General features: G+C 49.1%; 1 protein-coding gene across 3 annotated transcripts; it reads right to left on the bottom strand.

Annotated features, from left to right (window-relative positions):
- Positions 1 to 5,943: 5,943 nt before the first annotated feature.
- LOC135896812 (protein glass-like) lies at positions 5,944 to 17,802 on the bottom strand. Of its 3 annotated transcripts, none has more exons than XR_010562816.1 (3): positions 17,662 to 17,783; positions 13,327 to 13,712; positions 5,994 to 6,392 (listed from the first exon to the last, which is right to left on the bottom strand). XR_010562816.1 is itself a non-coding variant. In XM_065425299.1 (3 exons), exons 1-3 carry the CDS (start codon positions 17,665 to 17,667, stop codon positions 6,103 to 6,105), a joined length of 672 nt encoding a protein of 223 aa, XP_065281371.1. In that variant the 5' UTR covers positions 17,668 to 17,770; the 3' UTR covers positions 5,994 to 6,102. The 3 variants fall into 3 exon arrangements, 1 of the variants encoding a protein (XP_065281371.1); XM_065425299.1 differs by having other exon boundaries at positions 13,327 to 13,702; positions 17,662 to 17,770; XR_010562815.1 differs by lacking the exon at positions 13,327 to 13,712 and having other exon boundaries at positions 5,944 to 6,392; positions 17,662 to 17,802.
- Between the last annotated feature and the right edge of the window lie 178 nt (positions 17,803 to 17,980).

Here is a 17,980-nt window from a genome sequence, read left to right as displayed (position 1 = left end):
ATCTCACGTGTCACCGTTTTGCCCCAACAGAGTCTATGCCAAGCACATCTTGGTCATCACAGGAGCTCCTATCTGCACCAACAGGAAGGGGCTGGAGCCGAATTTGCAAGGCTTTTACACCAAGAACAAAGAAGCACATGCACAAGAATATGGATGAGATATCAAGTCTGCAAAGGACTGTGTTAAGACTGCAAAGAGCTTCAGCCACCATTCCACCAGCACGGACATTTGGCTGAGTCATCCAAGTAACTCAAAAAGGACTTTCTAGAAATTCTTCGTCTTCAGATGCACCTGCAACATCTGACCAAGCACGGACGACGCTGGCCAAAAGATTGAGTTTCATCAGTTCGTCCTTAATCAGCTTCCAAGCCATGTTAATTCCGTTTGTGCGAAGTGTAATTTTTCTTCTATAAATGCAAGCTTTCTCATTGCCCATTTTTGTTAGATGTTATTCATCCTCATCCAAATATAAAGGTCAACCTTTATATTTGGATATTTCGCTGATACTTAATACCAGTCACTGTCTAGCAGCCTAACATATCTGTAGCAGTATCTTCTAGTGTATGTTGTCATGCGCAATTACTCTCCTGAAATAGCTGATGCAGCATCGGCATGCGTCTTGCATTAACCTATGCACATGTGCTATGCACCATTTTACTTTTCTTGGTGTTTTTAGCCTTCAATGCTTGCAGAGCAGAGTGGCTTCTCTCTTGAATGCAAGCTTTCTCATTTTCCATATTCCTAGTCTCGTTGATGATTGCTCCTCTTCCTTGATAGCCTGGGTCTTTGTGCAAACTACAGTGAAGTGATTGATTGCAGAATCTGGTTTTGCTGCCACACTTGGTTGTGGTAACTGTGTTACAGATGTGGGGGCCTGGTCAGTTGCATTGGTAAGCAGTCCCTCGAGGTAAGCATTTGCTCCTGCAGTCCGCAAAGCGACATAGACTCCCAGTATACACACACCGTAACTGGTGCGCCCCGTTCGTTCTGGCCTGCTGCAGCCATGGGCAAATTGTGCTTGTGGCCTACCTCGGCCATGATTTGCTCAAAACGGAGACCAGCATATGTGCTTACATGGTTCGAAGTGTATGAAGTTGATAGCCGTATGGGTGGAAAAGCCCGCAAGAATGGCTGCCGAAGGTGATGCCCACAAAAGCGACTTGTCCACATTGCGACAAAGTGGGACACAAAGTGTGAGCCACACATAGCGGCCCCCGAAAGAAAATAAATGTGCAGGTTGGAAAGGAGTTAACGCTAAAATGCCGGGTAGTCCATGTCGCTGTGTTGGTTGCGGCAGCAGATGCCTGCGTCACCTGATTGCTTCGCAATGGAAGTTGCTCATCTTCAACGGCAACTGTTGGTTCAAACAGGTGCAAGGCTCTGTCCAATCTGTTTGTACCGCAGGTTGTCGCTCGTTACCAGACCACCACATGTGACAAAGGCAAGCATTATGCCTGTAAGATGGTTCGTAGCCAATGTATAATGTATTGTCTGAACCTCAAGCGGTGACTGATTGCCGTTTAATTTTGCTGTTATGTCACTTGCTTACGGTCGCAGTTTTATGTTTTTCGAATATTGCTGCCTGGTCGGTTGCACTGGGAAGCAGCCTCTCGAAGTAAGAATTTGATCCTGCAGTCTGCACAGCGACATAGACTCCCAATTTACGCACACCGTGATTCGTGCTCCCCGTTCACCCTTTCCTGCTGCAGCCATGGGCAAATTGTGCCTCTGGCCTTTCTCGGCCGCGATTAGGCATGAACGGAGACCAGCATAAGTGCTTACATGGTCGGACGTGTATGAAGTTGGGTGGAAAGGCCCGCAAAAGTGGCCGATGAAGGTGATGCCCACGAAAGCGACTTGTCCATATTGAGACAATGTGGGACACCAAGTGTGAGCCACACATTAGCGGCCTCCAAAAGAAAAGAAACATGCAGGCTGGAAAGGAGTCAATGCTAAAATGATGGGTAGTCCATGTCGCTGTGTAGGCTGCGGCAGCAGATGCCTGCGTCACCCGACTGCTTTGCACTGCAAGTTGCTCATCTTTAACAGCGACTGTCGCCGCAAACAGGTGGGACACTCTGTCCAATCTGTTTCTGCTGCTGGTTGTTGCTCGTTAGTAGACCACCACGTGCGACGAAGTCGGGCACTACGCCTGTAGGTAGGCAGCTCAATGTACCCTAAGAGACCCGTGTATGTGAATGCTCACTGTTGCCATATGGTTCGTCGCCAATGTATGATGTATTGTCTGAACCTCATGCGGTGACTGATTGCTGTTTAATTTTGCTGTTATGTCACTTGATTATGGTCGCAGTTTTATGTTTTTCGAATATTGCTGCCTGGTCGGTTGCACTGGGAAGCAACCTCTCGAAGTAAGAATTTGATCCTGCAGTCTGCACAGCGACATAGACTCCCAATTTACGCACACCGTGATTCGTGCTCCCCGTTCACCCTTTCCTGCTGCAGCCATGGGCAAATTGTGCCTCTGGCCTTTCTCGGCCGCGATTAGGCATGAACGGAGACCAGCATAAGTGCTTACATGGTCGGACGTGTATGAAGTTGGGTGGAAAGGCCCGCAAAAGTGGCCGATGAAGGTGATGCCCACGAAAGCGACTTGTCCATATTGAGACAATGTGGGACACCAAGTGTGAGCCACACATTAGCGGCCTCCAAAAGAAAAGAAACATGCAGGCTGGAAAGGAGTCAATGCTAAAATGATGGGTAGTCCATGTCGCTGTGTAGGCTGCGGCAGCAGATGCCTGCGTCACCCGACTGCTTTGCACTGCAAGTTGCTCATCTTTAACAGCGACTGTCGCCGCAAACAGGTGGGACACTCTGTCCAATCTGTTTCTGCTGCTGGTTGTTGCTCGTTAGTAGACCACCACGTGCGACGAAGTCGGGCACTACGCCTGTAGGTAGGCAGCTCAATGTACCCTAAGAGACCCGTGTATGTGAATGCTCACTGTTGCCATATGGTTCGTCGCCAATGTATGATGTATTGTCTGAACCTCATGCGGTGACTGATTGCTGTTTAATTTTGCTGTTATGTCACTTGATTATGGTCGCAGTGTTATGTTTTTCGAATATTGCGGCCTGGTCGATTGAACTGGGAAGCAGCCTCTCGAAGTAAGAATTTGATCCTGCAGTCTGCACAGTGACATAGACTCCCAATTTACGCACACCGTGATTCGTGCTCCCCATTCACCCTTTCCTGCTGCAGCCATGGGCAAATTGTGCCTCTGGCCTTTCTCGGCCGCGATTAGGCATGAACGGAGACCAGCATAAGTGCTTACATGGTCGGACGTGTATGAAGTTGGGTGGAAAGGCCCGCAAAAGTGGCTGATGAAGGTGATGCCCACGAAAGCGACTTGTCCATATTGAGACAATGTGGGACACCAAGTGTGAGCCACACATTAGCGGCCTCCAAAAGAAAGAAACATGCAGGCTGGAAAGGTGTCAATGCTAAAATGATGGGTAGTCCATGTCACTGTGTAGGCTGCGGCAGCAGATGCCTGCGTCACCCGACTGCTTTGCACTGCAAATTGCTCATCTTTAACAGCGACTGTCGCCGCAAACAGGTGGGACACTCTGTCCAATCTGTTTCTGCTGCTGGTTGTTGCTCGTTAGTAGACCACCACGTGCGACGAAGTCGGGCACTACGCCTGTAGGTAGGCAGCTCAATGTACCCTAAGAGACCCGTGTATGTGAATGCTCACTGTTGCCATATAGTTCGTCGCCAATGTATAACGTATTGTCTGAACCTCATGCGGTGACTGATTGCTGTTTAATTTTGCTGTTATGTCACTTGGTTATGGTCGCAGTGTTATGTTTTTAGAATATTGCGGCCTGGTCGGTTGCACTGGGAAGCAGTCTCTCGAAGTAAGCATTCGCTCCTGCAGCCTGCACAGCGACATAGACTCCCAATTTTCATGCACCGTGATTCGTGCTCCCCGTTCGCGCTTTCCTGCTGCAGCAATGGGCATATTGTGCCTCTGGCCTTTCTCGGCCGCGATTAGGCATGAACGGAGACCAGCATACGTGCTTACATAGTCCGATGCGTATGAAGTTGATAGCTACATGGGTGGAAAGGCCCGCAAAAGTAGCTGATGGAGGCGATGCCCACGAAAGCGACTTGTCCATAGCGAGACAATGTGAGACACCAAGTGTGAGCCACACATTAGCGGCCCCCGAAAGAAAAGAAACGTGCAGGTTGGAAAGGAGTGAACGGCTAAAATCTGGGGTAGCCCATGTCACTGTGTAGGCTGCGGCAGCAGATGCCTGCGTCTCCCGATTGCTTCGCAATGCAATTTGGGCATTTTTAACGGCGACTGTCGCTGCAAATAAGTGGCACACTCTGTCCAATATGTTTCTGCTGCTGGTTCTTGCTCGTTAACCTGACCACCACGTGCGACGACGACGGTGAGCCGTTTACGAGCTCGCGTCAATGATTCCAGCGTATCTCGACATGCAAATTTTATTTCTGCTATTGCACGAGAATGTACACTGCTTGTATTCTGCCAATAAAGTCGCGCGTTCTGTTCACTCACTTGTGGCTTGTTTGTATGGGCGTCAGTAGAGGCTCTTGGCAATTAGAACGCACCAGCTAAGCGGCAGCGAAGGCATTGAGGCATGCCGCATAGCCTGCAGGGCAAGCACGGCACGTACCAGCGTACGCGACCGGCAAAAAACGGCCATATTGAATTTTGCGCTAAAAAAAAAAAGTTTGCACTTCCGCTTCCGGATTGAGCAACGTCATCTGGCGTCCCCGAAAGTTAGTTCCATGCGCTGCCGCTGCTTATTTTCGAACCACTGCCAAAGGTACAGTTTCCCTTCTCTAAAGTTGTTCTTTATTCTTTGGAGTGGTGGAGACCCGGCCAGAAGAACCGGCGCCGTATGCGGTCGTACGTACGCGAAACTCCACGGGGTCCCGCCGTCGGTGCATATTGAAGTTGTTCGAGAACGGCGGATCGCAGATGACGAGGAAGGTAACTCGGGGCTATCAGGGTTGCTATTGCTGCGGTAGAGGATGCCGTCGTGCAGCACGAACATGCGGCATGTGGCGTAGGTGCTGCATGATTGCACTGCGGCGATGATGTACTGTAAGGATGCGTCGCGTTTTTGTTCAGCGCGCATGTCGGTCATGTCAGTCAAAGCCATCACGCAGGTCAGCGGATCATGCGCCACAGTATCAGGGGGATCCACGGGGTGACGCGAGAGGCAGTCAGCGTCCTTGTGCAGACGACCAGACTTATAATTGACAACAAATTAAAAATCCTGGAGCTGCAAAGCCCAGCGACCAAGCCATCCTATGGGTAATTCTCGGAGGGAAGACAGCCAGCAGAGGGCGTGGTGGTCTGTAACGACCGAAAACGTACGACCCTACAAATATGACTGGCAATTGGCGACAGCCCTAACTAAAGTAAAGCCAAGTACTCCCGCTCCGTGATGGAGTAATTTCTCTCGTCAGGTGACAGCAGGCGGCTGGCGTAAGCTATCACGCACTCGGTACCATTCTGCTGTTGGGCGATAACAGCACCGATGCCGTGGCCGCTTGCAGTGGACTTCGGTCGGTGCAGAAGGATCAAAGTGGGCAAGTATGGGAGGGCTGGTCAGAAACCCGATGAGAGCGGCGAACGCGTGAGCCTGCTCCGGGCCCAATGAGAATGGCTTGTTCTTCTTTAGAAGATCTGTCAACGGCCGAGCTACGTCGGCAAATTTTTTTAGGAATCGGCGAAAGTAAGAACACAGGCCGACGAAGCAACGCACATCAGAAGCAAAACGTGGCACAGCGAAACTGCGTATGGTGCGAATTTCATTCGTATCTGGTTGGACACCGGATGCGTCAAGGAGGTGTCCCAACAAGGTAATCTAACGGAAGAACGCTTCCTAGAGGACACGTAACAACTTCCAGCTTATAACCAAAATTTGCTATGGGGCCTGGTGAGGGGCCCTTTAAGGAGCCCACATACATAGCTTCCCTGGTCATCCTTCATCACAGAGTGGAAGGACACTGAGTTTTTTTGTAGTGTTGCGCTGACACGCAGCAGAGCTGGTCACGCAAACTGTTTATTGAAGCAAAAAAAAATAATTACCGCACTGTGGGCATTACATGCCGTGCACGTTTGCCTTGTGCTTTGCGAGCGCCGGTCGCATCATGTACGAGCGACCGCAGCGATCGCACTTCAGCGGTTTCCCTCGCTCGTGGGTGACCACGTGACGGCGCAGCCACTCCACGGAGCAGTAGCGGCGCCTGCAGATGTGACACGCGTGAGGCTTGCCGGCGCTGCTCCAGTCTCTGCCATGCCTCACCGGTTGATCTGCGGTGGAATCGGCCACGGCAGGAGGAGGCTCGCGTTGCGCTGGCACTGCCAGGGGCGCTTCCGTGAAGCTGTCGGCTGCGTAAAGAGATGTCTAGTCAGACTTTCGGCGCGAAGTGGTTTTGTAGTGATCGAAGCCTGTTCCTTCGATTATAGACTATATTTGTATATATTGTTTTATCCTGCGCGACGCCATATGATGATGATAATGGTTTAATGGCATCACCTTTAAAACGGGGCGATGACAACAAGTTACCTGGCCTGCTTGAGTTAAATCAGGTGTATCCTATACATGTTTTTCATTCGACCATTTTTGTATAGATCTCCTTGATCTTTGTTACCTTCCTTAAAACTTGTCTATCCATACCTAGTACGCGGGACATACGCCGGTAACAGATCCGGCCGTATCAATCAGTTCCCTGTTTTTTTTTTTTCCTACGAATGCTCTAAATGTCTCTTGCTTATCTCGGCTGCTGACCGGTTGATGCTTCAGCCGACTTTAAATGCAAGCGCTTTTAGAAGGTGTACGTTATTTAGGGCCAGTGGCGTAGCGAGAGATTTTGTTACGGGGGCTCACTTTGTAGCTTGGCCTCCTCCTTATAGAAATAGTCGAGGGGTCAAATACATTACACATTAATAATAACTGCGTTGTCATTGGCAAAGATGCTGGAAACGAATTCTTGAACGCTACGCACTGTCAAGAATAGTAAAATATGTACTTTTTCAAGAAAAGAATATACTCCTGTGCCCCAAAATTGTGCCCAGAATTACTAATATCAATAATCCATGTCTTCTGTATATTTAATAAGTAAAGCAAATGTCATACGAACTTTAGAACTATATCAGTTTGAAACCAGCAAAGCATATGAAAAATGTGAAGGCCATGAAGTGTGCAAGTTGAGAACAGATATTTTAATGAAAATTTGTTAGCCTCCCGGCCTTTCTCGCAAAATATTCGAGGTCGAGTCAATTGAAAATGAGCCAATGTGAATATATGACCAACGGGGTAATTTATTTAAACTAGTCTCCATGAGCATTTAGACATTTGTCGCACTGACTAACGAGTAGCGTAATTCCCGTCTCATAAAACTCCTTAGGTTGCTGCTTCAAAAATCTGTAACTGGCTCTACGTCATCGTCCGACACGAATCTGCTTCACTTGAGCAGTTTTTTCAAGTGCTCCCAAATGTGGAAGTCGCAAGGCGACAGGTCTGGGCTGTACGGCGGATGTTGCAGCGTTTCCCACATGAAATTTGCCAGTTTTGTATTAACCACATCAGCGACGTGGGGTTGTACAATGTCGGGGAGCAACATGATCCCATTGCTCCATTCTCCACGTCATTTGTTCTTGATTGCGAGCAGCCGATCCGACGTTTCACAATATCCGAAACAATTGATATTCTCTCCAGGTTTAGCAAATTCGATCAATAATGGCCGCTAACCATCAAAAGAAAAAGTCAACAACAACTTTGCGGCAGAAATGACGGCCTTTGCTTTCCTTGGGATGGTGAATCCAAATGTTTCCAGTGTAAGCTTTGCCGTAGTTTTTCAGGCTAGTAGTAGCGGCACCATGAGTCGTCCCCAGTCACATTTGCAGACAAAATTCGTCACCCTCATCAGGATACCGGATTAGATAACTCGAGGCAGCGCCGAATTTCTACGTCTTCTGGCAATGGTTCAAAATCTTTGGCATCCATTGCGCACACAAGAGCCTATAACCGAGATGTTCATGAATTATGGTGTGACCCAAACCATGACTGAGGTTCACACGCCCTGCCATTTCATCGATGCTTATCCTCCGTTCTTGTCTAATCAGCCTTTGCACTTGTATTGTGGGTGATTGCACGGAGGCTTTGGCCCGACCATGGGTTGTCTCTGTAACTTTCCCGTCCTTCTGTGAACTGTTTGCTCCAACGCTTCACAGTGGCTCATGAAGTGCACTTTACAACGCATACGGCAGCCATACGGCAAGTAATATTTTTTTGGGGGGGAAACATCGTCATCTGCCAAAAACCCCACCACATCAAGCTGTTCAACTTTTACAGTGTCCATTGTGTCACATAACTATGTTCCACCCAGTGTATGAGAGCGTTAAAGAACATTTATCCTCACCCCTGCATGCCACTTTTGTAAATGAGATGCCGATATGCTATGCGCATGCCTCGCAAATAATGAACCAAACCAGTATTGCGTGGGGTGGGTTGGCTCACTTTCATTTGACTTGCCCTCGTACATTACAAACGCGAAAATACAATGTCATATACAAATGTGAAGATACAGTTTGATAAAGGGCAAAAAATTTTACTTCAAACAAATATCACTGCGCATATACACAAAACCTCGCAACAAGATACTTAAATATACGTATAAGTCTCCAATAAATCTACGTTTCTAAGAAAAAGTCACGATATATGATGCGTCAAACAAGGCAAAAAAGAACATGTTGCCTCACGAATAAAGGTCCAAGTAAAAAAATAAACAAGCACTTAGTTACGTTTGCTGGCTTTAGTGTCTTAACAATGATGCTTCGGCGCAGGGAAAAAAAAGGTTGATATTCTTTTCTGGAACATGACGGCACAAATGAACCACCACAACACTTCGTCTCATCGGACCTCGCTGCGTGTTTTGTGAACTTGTGTGGCAGTGTGTTGATGTGGTGTGCCTGTTTGTATGGTCCGATGTACGACTTTAGACAAGTCAATGCGGCCTGGGCGTCAAATGTTTAAAACATCATTAAACCCAGAAAGTTGCGGAATTGAAAATCTAAAGCACGACTTTGGAAATGTCAATGCACCTTTCGCATCAAATATTATGAGAAATTTATACCCATGAAGTTTCAGAACTGCAATCCGTGTGCTCCGTAGATTTTGCTGCCTCCGCGAGATGACGTGACGAGGCCGCGTGCCATCAAAATGCCCTTGAAACTTTGTGTTCGGTGGTGCTCCTTGCGTTACGATATGCGACTCCCTATGCATGTACGATGAAGCGAAGTGCAGCTCGCTTTCGCAGTGTTCGCGTTAAAATGTCTTTTCGAGCGTGAAAAGGACATTCTAGGCAAAATGTAGCATGATTTCCGGCACCGGGAGTTGTTTTGTCGGCGGCGCATGTCAACACGAAAAAATTTCGGGGGGGGGGGGGAATGAAGCCCCATAACTCCCCCCCCCCATGTACGCCCCTGCTTAGGGGTCACACTGTGTAAATCATCTGGCATTACATTAGGATGTGCCGAGTGGTCTGCGGATTTCTTGATGCGGCATATGCATGCCTGATCTTGTTGTGAGTATTCACTCTGGTATGTTTTCGCAACAGCTCGAGCCTCAAATATCAAGGCCATGAGTCATATGAAATTTTGGACATTGCCTCATATTTCTTACGCAGAGGCGCCATATATAAGAGCAGGTTCGTGTCGCCGCCATGATGGCATTCCGCGCAGGGGCGTCTGAGTCAGCAGGCATTTGGTGTCTTGCGAATCCACGTGCCCGCCCTACTGAAGAAATCTATACGATTTCGTATAGGACTCATACGATTTCATACAAATCAAATGAAATCAAATCTTTATTTCCACCGTGCACATTACAGATGGAGGAGAACGGAAAAAAAGCTGCCAGTAGGCGGCTTGACGAGTCCGAATCCCTATATGGTTTCATACAGGACCGATATGCTTTCATACAGGACCAATATGAATTCATAAAGGATTAATACAGGAAAAATATAGGACCCATATGGCTGAAGAAACTAGGAGGACGCTTAAGCTTCGCCTTCAAAAGTGGAACGCGTTAGCGTTATCGCACCCCATTCGCACCGCCCACTCATTCGCTCGGCGTGCTCTTGAGTCACACAAAGACGAAACCTGCGCCTGAGCAAGCGGAACGAACCAAAGAACTCGGTGTTTCGGAGGGAGAAACGATCTACACGAGCAAACGTCGTGATCAGCACGGACAGCCGGGCCACGACGCGCCATGAAGGCGGACGTGCTCATGGGGCTGACGCCTCGATGGGATCGTCCTCCATCTCGCTTGGGAGCACCACGCAGACGCGCGACTCCTCGCCAGCAGCACGGCACACATTGCAGGGGACGCTTCCCACCAGACGCGCTACGGCGCAGCGATCACGTCAGAGGCGTCCCGCATCGGACGCTGCACCTAGGAATCACGTTGTGAGCGGAAAGAGGAGCCGCGTCGCCTAAACACGAGGGTTCGAGTGACGCATGGTGGAAGTCGGAAGAGGAGAGAGCGAGAAAACTTATTAAAGGGAAGCTGAAGAGTTTTCCAGTAAAAATGAGTGTACGTAAGCTGTACGTAATGGTTGTGAACCCTCCGAATCCGATTGTCGCATCGAAATTGAGTGAAAGAAAGCGTAAACAGATTTTATTTAGACGAAAAGTGCAGCAGCAGACTCGGGCAGCTCGGGCGCCTCGTTTCCGCCTCTGATTGGTCGGGCGCCTCGTGACGTCAACATTGGTGTTCGTACGGACCGGCAGCTCCCGCCACACATTAAGCACGGTGCGAGGTGGTTTGGCGCTGTGGTTTGGTGAGACTGTAATGGTGAATTTCGAGAGCTTGCGTTTTTCTGAGGAGTTCGGCGTTGCTCCCTACATGAATATGTAGCCAGCCTCTCCAAGAAGCAAAAGATTCTATTAGCAAGCAACTTTCGACGCCAACGAAAGCGAAGTGTTAGCATCTCCTCGTATTAGAAACGCTCTTTGGGGAGTATGTTTTGCGCAAAGCAACAATTAGTGATACAGCGAGTTCGTTTCCGGGCAAACAACTGTACTGTTACGTTCATGCATGCCTGCTCGTGGAGCGTAAGGAGGGATGCGATCGTCGGCATTTGTGCGCTGCCCCAAAGCTGTCGGCAATCTACACAGACGGTTTACATGCGGGAAAAGTTTTCCGGCTCTTGTAGCCCGTGTAGTGGCCTCCATCAGCGCGCCATCAGTATGCTAATCGTAACCGGGCTCGTAAAGGCGGCGAATTCCGTCGGCTACGTGAGATAGCCGCTTTCTCTCTGTGCGCGAGAGGGAGCGCAGTGCCCTGGCGTGCGCTGGCTTTCAAACACATGAAATCTTTACACTTGCACTGCATTATAGTAGCTGCATGTTGGCTGTTTCACAACACACGTGGAAATAGAAAATTAACGGCGGGTTGCGACCATACCTGCGTCAAGGGTGGCATATGAACATGTATGTACCTTCCGTTCAGCGTGCTAACACGAAGGCGCTAGCAATAAATCAAAATCCAGGTTTGGACGAGTTTGTGTATTCATAAGGTCTTCCAAGACCAGTTACCATCCGTCCGCCCGCAACCGTCCCTCCCGCCTTTGTGCGTTCGTTGCCCCGACCTTTTCGCGCTGCGTTTAGAAAGTCTGCTAGCAGAAAGTCGTACTCTCACTCATTCGCGCATTATTGATAGACTCTGGTAGTAATCGTCGTCACGGAAGTGGTTAGAGCACAGCACTGTTGTTCTTGAGCGCTTGAAATTCTTTCTATTGACAGCAGCCTCCCACGTAGCTGCAAGCTTCTTGTCTTGCGGGGAGTATTGAAACATCGTCGCGGCCGCTGGTGTTCGTGCAACCGTAGGCTGCACAGAACGCCGGCATGATCGGCCCAACACTTCAATGATGCTGCGCACGTCAGCTACAACTCTACATACACACAAACAAAGCAGGCTCGAGCGAAGCAGATTATGACGGCACGCACGCAGAAACAAGCGCGCTCAGGCACGGTCATGGAGACTGCGAAGGAGCGGAACACCAGTGCTGACGTCACTACGCCGCGGTTTCCGGTCTCCGCTCGCATCGTCAGCGTGAGCAGCAGCGCGCGGCGCTCGACGGGGGGCGGATCGACAGTGCAATTTTACCTGAGGGAGTTTAATTTTTCCCGGTGATTACGTCGTTCCTAAGTGAAAAATCCCACCGAAAATTTTAAGTGCATGGTTTATAAGGGTCCCGCATCCGTATATGAGCGTCTTATTGAATTCGACAGTCCCTTCCGCTTCCGTTTAAACGCAAGGGAATTGGAGCATCCTCACACCGGCCCTCGCAGGGCCCCAATGCACTCAAACGAGACGAGGGGGAGAAGCGGAAATAGTATATACAACAAACAGTACAAGTCATTTCATAATAAATGCAAAATAATTTACGGCACAACATACAAATCCTGAGAAACACAACTTCAGTCATTAAGAGAATAAGTTATAATAGTGAAGAAAAAGAAAGGTATATCGTTAGAAAGCATTGATCCTGAGAGCATAACTTCAGTCATCATAAGAACATGTTATAACAAGGAAGAAAAAAATGGATCATTAGACACTCAGATCACTGCAAAACTTGGCTGAGACGTTCACAGCAGCGTGTGCTACCCGCACACTATGTTATTTCACCAGGCCCGAGGGGTGGTTCAGGGCCCCTTTAACGGTTCAGGGTCCCTTCAGGGTGGTTCAGGGCCCCTTAAAGCCCCTTTAAGCATGACGCGGTGAGTACTCGTCTTGCAGTGAATACCGAAAAACCTGTCGCCGCAGACGGCGTTCAGAGGGCAAGCGCACCATGGGGACAATATAATGGTCGACGCTTTCCCGCAGCACTTGTCTTCAAGACAACATCGAGGTAAATGTGAAAGACGATGCCGTTGGGATTTGAGGGCGACGCTGGGGAGTGCGTCTGCGCAGCCCCGCTTTCTATCGTAGAATATTTTTGTTCTCACCTCTCTACCTTTTGATGTCAAAGGGCGAGCGGGTTCGTCATAGCCCAAACACAACGCGCTTCTAACCCTATACTAGCCTTTCAGCCACCTAATGACTAGCACTACCAGCATGCTTTGCTGCAGCTGTGGCGTAGTGAAACTCGTCGTGAAGTCGGTCTAGTCATGCAACAAGAATGCTACTTAACAGCGAAACGTTTGCATGTACCTAAGAACCTATTAAAAATAGGCGTTCTCTTTCCCTTAGGTGGGGGGGGGGGGGGAGCGCCGGCTGGTTGAGAAGAAAGAGGTAGAGAGGGAGGGCTCCTCGCCATACCTGTTGGCGTATTGGGCGGCGTGCGCGGCTCCTCTTTCGGTTCGGTCACAACGTGTCCCTGGCTGCACATGTTTTCCGGAGGCACAGGGTCTGGTTTGGGACCCAGGTTGGCGCGGCGATCAGGCGGAGTTGCCGACTTCGTTTCCGAGGTGTTCGCCATTCGGGTTCCGACCACGTCTCGGCTCACCTGTGGAGGGTTTTGTCCATCCACGGTGGGACACTGCAGAAACGCGTCGACACGCGGCGCCGGGGCTGTGTGTGCGAACAAAGGCTCTGGCCTGGGAGGACGGCGCCGGAAGCTCGGCTGGCTGAGATCAGGTGCACTCCTCCGGATGCCCGTGCCAAACGATGCTGCGCGGGCGCTACCCGGCACCGCCTGCGGTGTACTGTCGGTTTCGCGACGCCCAGTCGGTGGAAGCGAATGCGCGGGTGTCTTCTTTTTCTATTCGAACGATGCTTACTTTTCCCACCGCCTGAGGAGCCCGCTGAAGGTCTATCGGAAGCCTGATATGCTTCATCGTCGCCGTTTGCATTTTATGCTTGATTCTGCGGCGTGTATGGTGGTGTCTCGTAGTTCGTCTCGTCACATCGAGACATGTGGTGTTATAGGTAATCCATGAGCATTGGCGCGACCAGAATTAAGCGGGTAGGTCTTGCAAGTCTTAATGGCGTCATTTTTCCAAAGCTACCCGTGGCTAATGTCCCTTTGGTACGAAAGCGCTGCGAAGCAAAAGAGTGACCTCAGGCTGCAGCTAAAATCAAGTGCGTGTGCGTGTGTGCTTGTGCGTGTGGGTGTGCGTGTGCGTGTGCGTGTGTGTTTGTGTGTGCGTGTGTGCGTGTGTGCGTGCGTGCATGTGTGTGTTTTAGTTGAATTTAGCGAATGTCTTGAAGGCAGTTTTTTCGGTATACATGGTTATTTTCAAATGTGGAAATACACAACGAGGCTTCAATGACGATTTCCTTAAACTTTTCAAAATAGACATGTGCCGTAAGGTTTGTAATTAAAGCGTTATTATGATGCAATTAGTTTAATAATGAATGTATTCATAGCAAGGGCGTCTGCGTCATCTAGTGTTTTGTGTGTAGTGACACCACGCACCCGAGCACATGGAGGTTAGACCTTCCTGCGTGCGGCGTGCGCGGGTTTGCCGTGTGCGGGGAAAAGACGATCTTGGCGGTTGAGCCAATGTCGGGTGTTTGGACCTTCATGGCCTCTCGGCGCAAGCGACACAGCTCCTTGGCCTCGGCTTCACGTAGAGTGCACCCTCAGGCTGACCCCCCCCCCCCGAGGGAAGTGGGTAGTTGCCTTTTCAGAATTTTCAGAAATAAATATCATTACCACATTCAATGCTGTTACAAAATGCAATATATAGGAGGAGGTCTCGCAGTCGGAGACTGAATTGAGACCTTCTGTACATGGCATACACAAATGGAAAAGTAAACTTAGTTATAGCAACGACAGCAAAAGATCCAAACTATATAAACTAATTAGAAAGGCAGTAAGTATAAAAACAGCAGCACACCAATTAAAACAATTTTGCAGCATATGAAATATGAATAAAGTGAAAACATTGGGCATGTTTATGTTTAAGAAGTTTCATGCGTGAATAATACGCATGATGAACTAAGCTGTAATATTTATCAATGGAAACGAAAATGTACACCTGATGAGGCATATAAAAAAGAATGTAATGCAAGACTGGGTTGGTTCAATGAAAGTTTTTGAATTATGTAATAAATGAGTGTAGCGCCATTAATTTTAAAACAAATGGTAGTGAGTTCCGTAATAAAAAAAAACGCTGAAGTGAACAGTTTGCTTGTCTTAGTTCGGACTTAGGGTAAGATAAGATTCTTGTTAAGAGCAAATTCTGTACTGTTGGTGTTATCTAGTGAAGAACACGGGATGAAAGGGGAATCGATGGTTGGTATACTTACATAACCACATACTTAGATTATATTTAATTATGTCAGACACTGTGATGATATTGCTACGGCATGAGCCGGGCGAGCAGAAGAGGAAAAAGACGTTAGCGTGTGCAGCCTCGGGACGCCATCTTTTTTTTTACTTGACCATCAATCTCGTCCCTTAAATAAAGCCGGTTTAACATTAACCGTAACAGTTTTGTGGTGGAGGTGCGGGGTACTTCGAACAAGACGACGGAGCTGCTGCAGCAAGTACCACGCCGGAGCCGACGCCTCGCTCGACTGCCCCCAACACCACTGGAGATCCCGATGTCCCACAGCGGTGACCAACAGCCTTCTCTGGCAGCTCCAGTGCGAACAACCGGCGCCTGGATGCATCAGATGGAGCCCCGCCCTTTCTCAGGAAAATTCGGCGAGGACGTGGAGGAATGGCTCACCCACTACAAGCGTGTGAGCAAGTACAACGGCTGGAATTCCACGGCTCAGCTCGACAATGTGGTTCTGTTCCTCACAGACACTGCGCTAGTGTGGTTCGAGAACCATGAAGATATCTGCACACGCTAACGTCTTTTTCCTCTTCTGCTCGCCCGGCTCATGCCGTAGCAATCAATATGGGCCCTGACGTTAGTAGAAATTTTAGCTGGCGAAACGCGTCGTCGAAAGCCGATGTACAGTTGAAAGGGACGGCTTTTTGGAGAAGACATGTTAGGGGGTACACCACGTCAGCGAATCTTGGGACGAAGCGCCGAAAATACGAGCACAGGCCCAAGAAACTCCTCAACTCCCGCACTGACTTCGGTGCTTCGAAGGAGCTGACTGCCTCAATCTTCCGTGGATCTGGCCTCACACCGTTTTTGTCGACCAGATGCCCAAGGATCAACGTCTCCGTTTCCCCGAAACGACATTTCTTGGAATTTAGGATCAAGCCGGCTTGTTTGACACAATCCAGAACAAGACTGAGACGGCGGTTATGCTCATTCGATGTGCTGCCAAAAATCACCACATCATCGAGATAGCACAAACAAATTTCCCATTTAAGTCCTCGGAGGATAGTATCCATGAATCGTTCGAATGTTGCTGGCGCGTTACAAAGGCCGAACGGCATAACGTTAAATTCATAAAGACCATCTGGTGTCACGAAGGCCGTTTTCTCCTTATCGTCTGGGTGCATGGGTATCTGCCAATACCCTGATCGCAAATCCAGTGATGAAAAGTAGGCAGCGGAATGTAAACAATCGATGACATCATCAATTCTAGGAAGTGGATACACACCCTTTTTGGTGACTGCATTCAGTTTCCTATAATCGACGCAAAACTGCCACGATCCATCCTTCTTCTTTACCAAGATTACTGGTGCTGCCCACGGACTAGAGGACTCTTGAACAACACTTTTCCGCAGCATGTCTTTCACCTGTTCAGCAATAACTGTCCTCTCTGTTGCAGAAACGCGGTAAGGCTTTTGTCGAATAGGGTGCGCAGATCCGGTGTCAATTCTGTGGCGAGCACGGGAACGAGGGAGTGAAGCCTGCTTGTCGCCTTGTGCGAAATTGAATACAGAAAGATGTGCCCACAAAACGTCTGCGAGAGCATGGCGCTCATGTGAGGGCAGCGCCTTGTTGATCATCCATAGGATCTGCTCTTCAGAAGTGCTTTGGTGAGGATCGCTAGTACGAGGCTGCTCCTCCTCGCTTAGGACTGTAATGGAGCTGTAAGTAATCTCGTCAAATTCAGCGAGCTTCATATCACGCGGAAGAACAGCAGGGACGCAAGAACAATTGAAAGCCCACAAATTTGAGATGCCATTCACTACTCTCACGACAGAGCGTGGCACGAGTACATCTTTCTTTGCGCAGCTCGACGTAAGTGGCTGGACTTGCGCGTCAAACGATGAAAGGTCGGCAGCAGTGAAGTTGACAGGGACACGTGACAGTGACCAAGGCGGTACCAGCAAATCCTTCGAAACAACACAATAGTTTTTCACTGGTAAGGATGTGTCGGCAAGGGTGGCGAGAAGCGCGCTATTCAAAGTAATTTCGCCTGTGCCACAGTTAACAGATGCACCACAATCCTCAAGAAAGTCAATCCCGAGAATTACGTCATGAGTGCACCGCGGTAATACGAGAAATTCTGTTTTAAGGTCTTCTCCTCCGAACAAAACACTTGCAACACAGATACCAAGGGGAACTAGGCACTCTCCAGAGACACCACGAAACGTCACATCACCATTCCACGGGAACATAACTTTCCGACCCAGCCTCTCCTTGAAAGTCGCACTCATGACGGAAACGGTAGCACCAGTATCCACTAATGCTGTTGCAGGTATACTATCAATTAACACACGCACTTTGTTCTTCACCATCATAATAGGCAGAGGAGTATTTCGCAGAGACGCAGACGGTCCGGCGACCTTACCTCCATCGGTCGCGCCGGCTAGTTTCCCGACGGCGGAGGTGACGCAGCACGTCGCCGTGGTCGCATTTATTTTTCGCAGCGTCCCAGGGTTGACCCCGAGGCTGCACACACTAACGTCTTTTTCCTCTTCTGCTCGCCCGGCTCATGCCGTAGCAATATTATTGCCTTGCAATAATTGTTTGGCATTGGTCTCGTATAAGCTAAGGTATTCTTTTTATTGCTCCATTCTGGACGATTTGTAGTGGCGCAAGATGAGTACTGTATGTATTACCCATGTAATTATGCAGTAGTGGATATGTGAATTAATGAGTGAATGCGT

The sequence above is a fragment of the Dermacentor albipictus genome, unplaced genomic scaffold (genome assembly GCF_038994185.2).
Source record: "Dermacentor albipictus isolate Rhodes 1998 colony unplaced genomic scaffold, USDA_Dalb.pri_finalv2 scaffold_11, whole genome shotgun sequence".
NCBI lineage: Eukaryota > Metazoa > Arthropoda > Arachnida > Ixodida > Ixodidae > Dermacentor > Dermacentor albipictus.
Note: the sequence above shows the minus strand (reverse complement) of the source record. Positions and strands in the feature narration are given on the sequence as shown.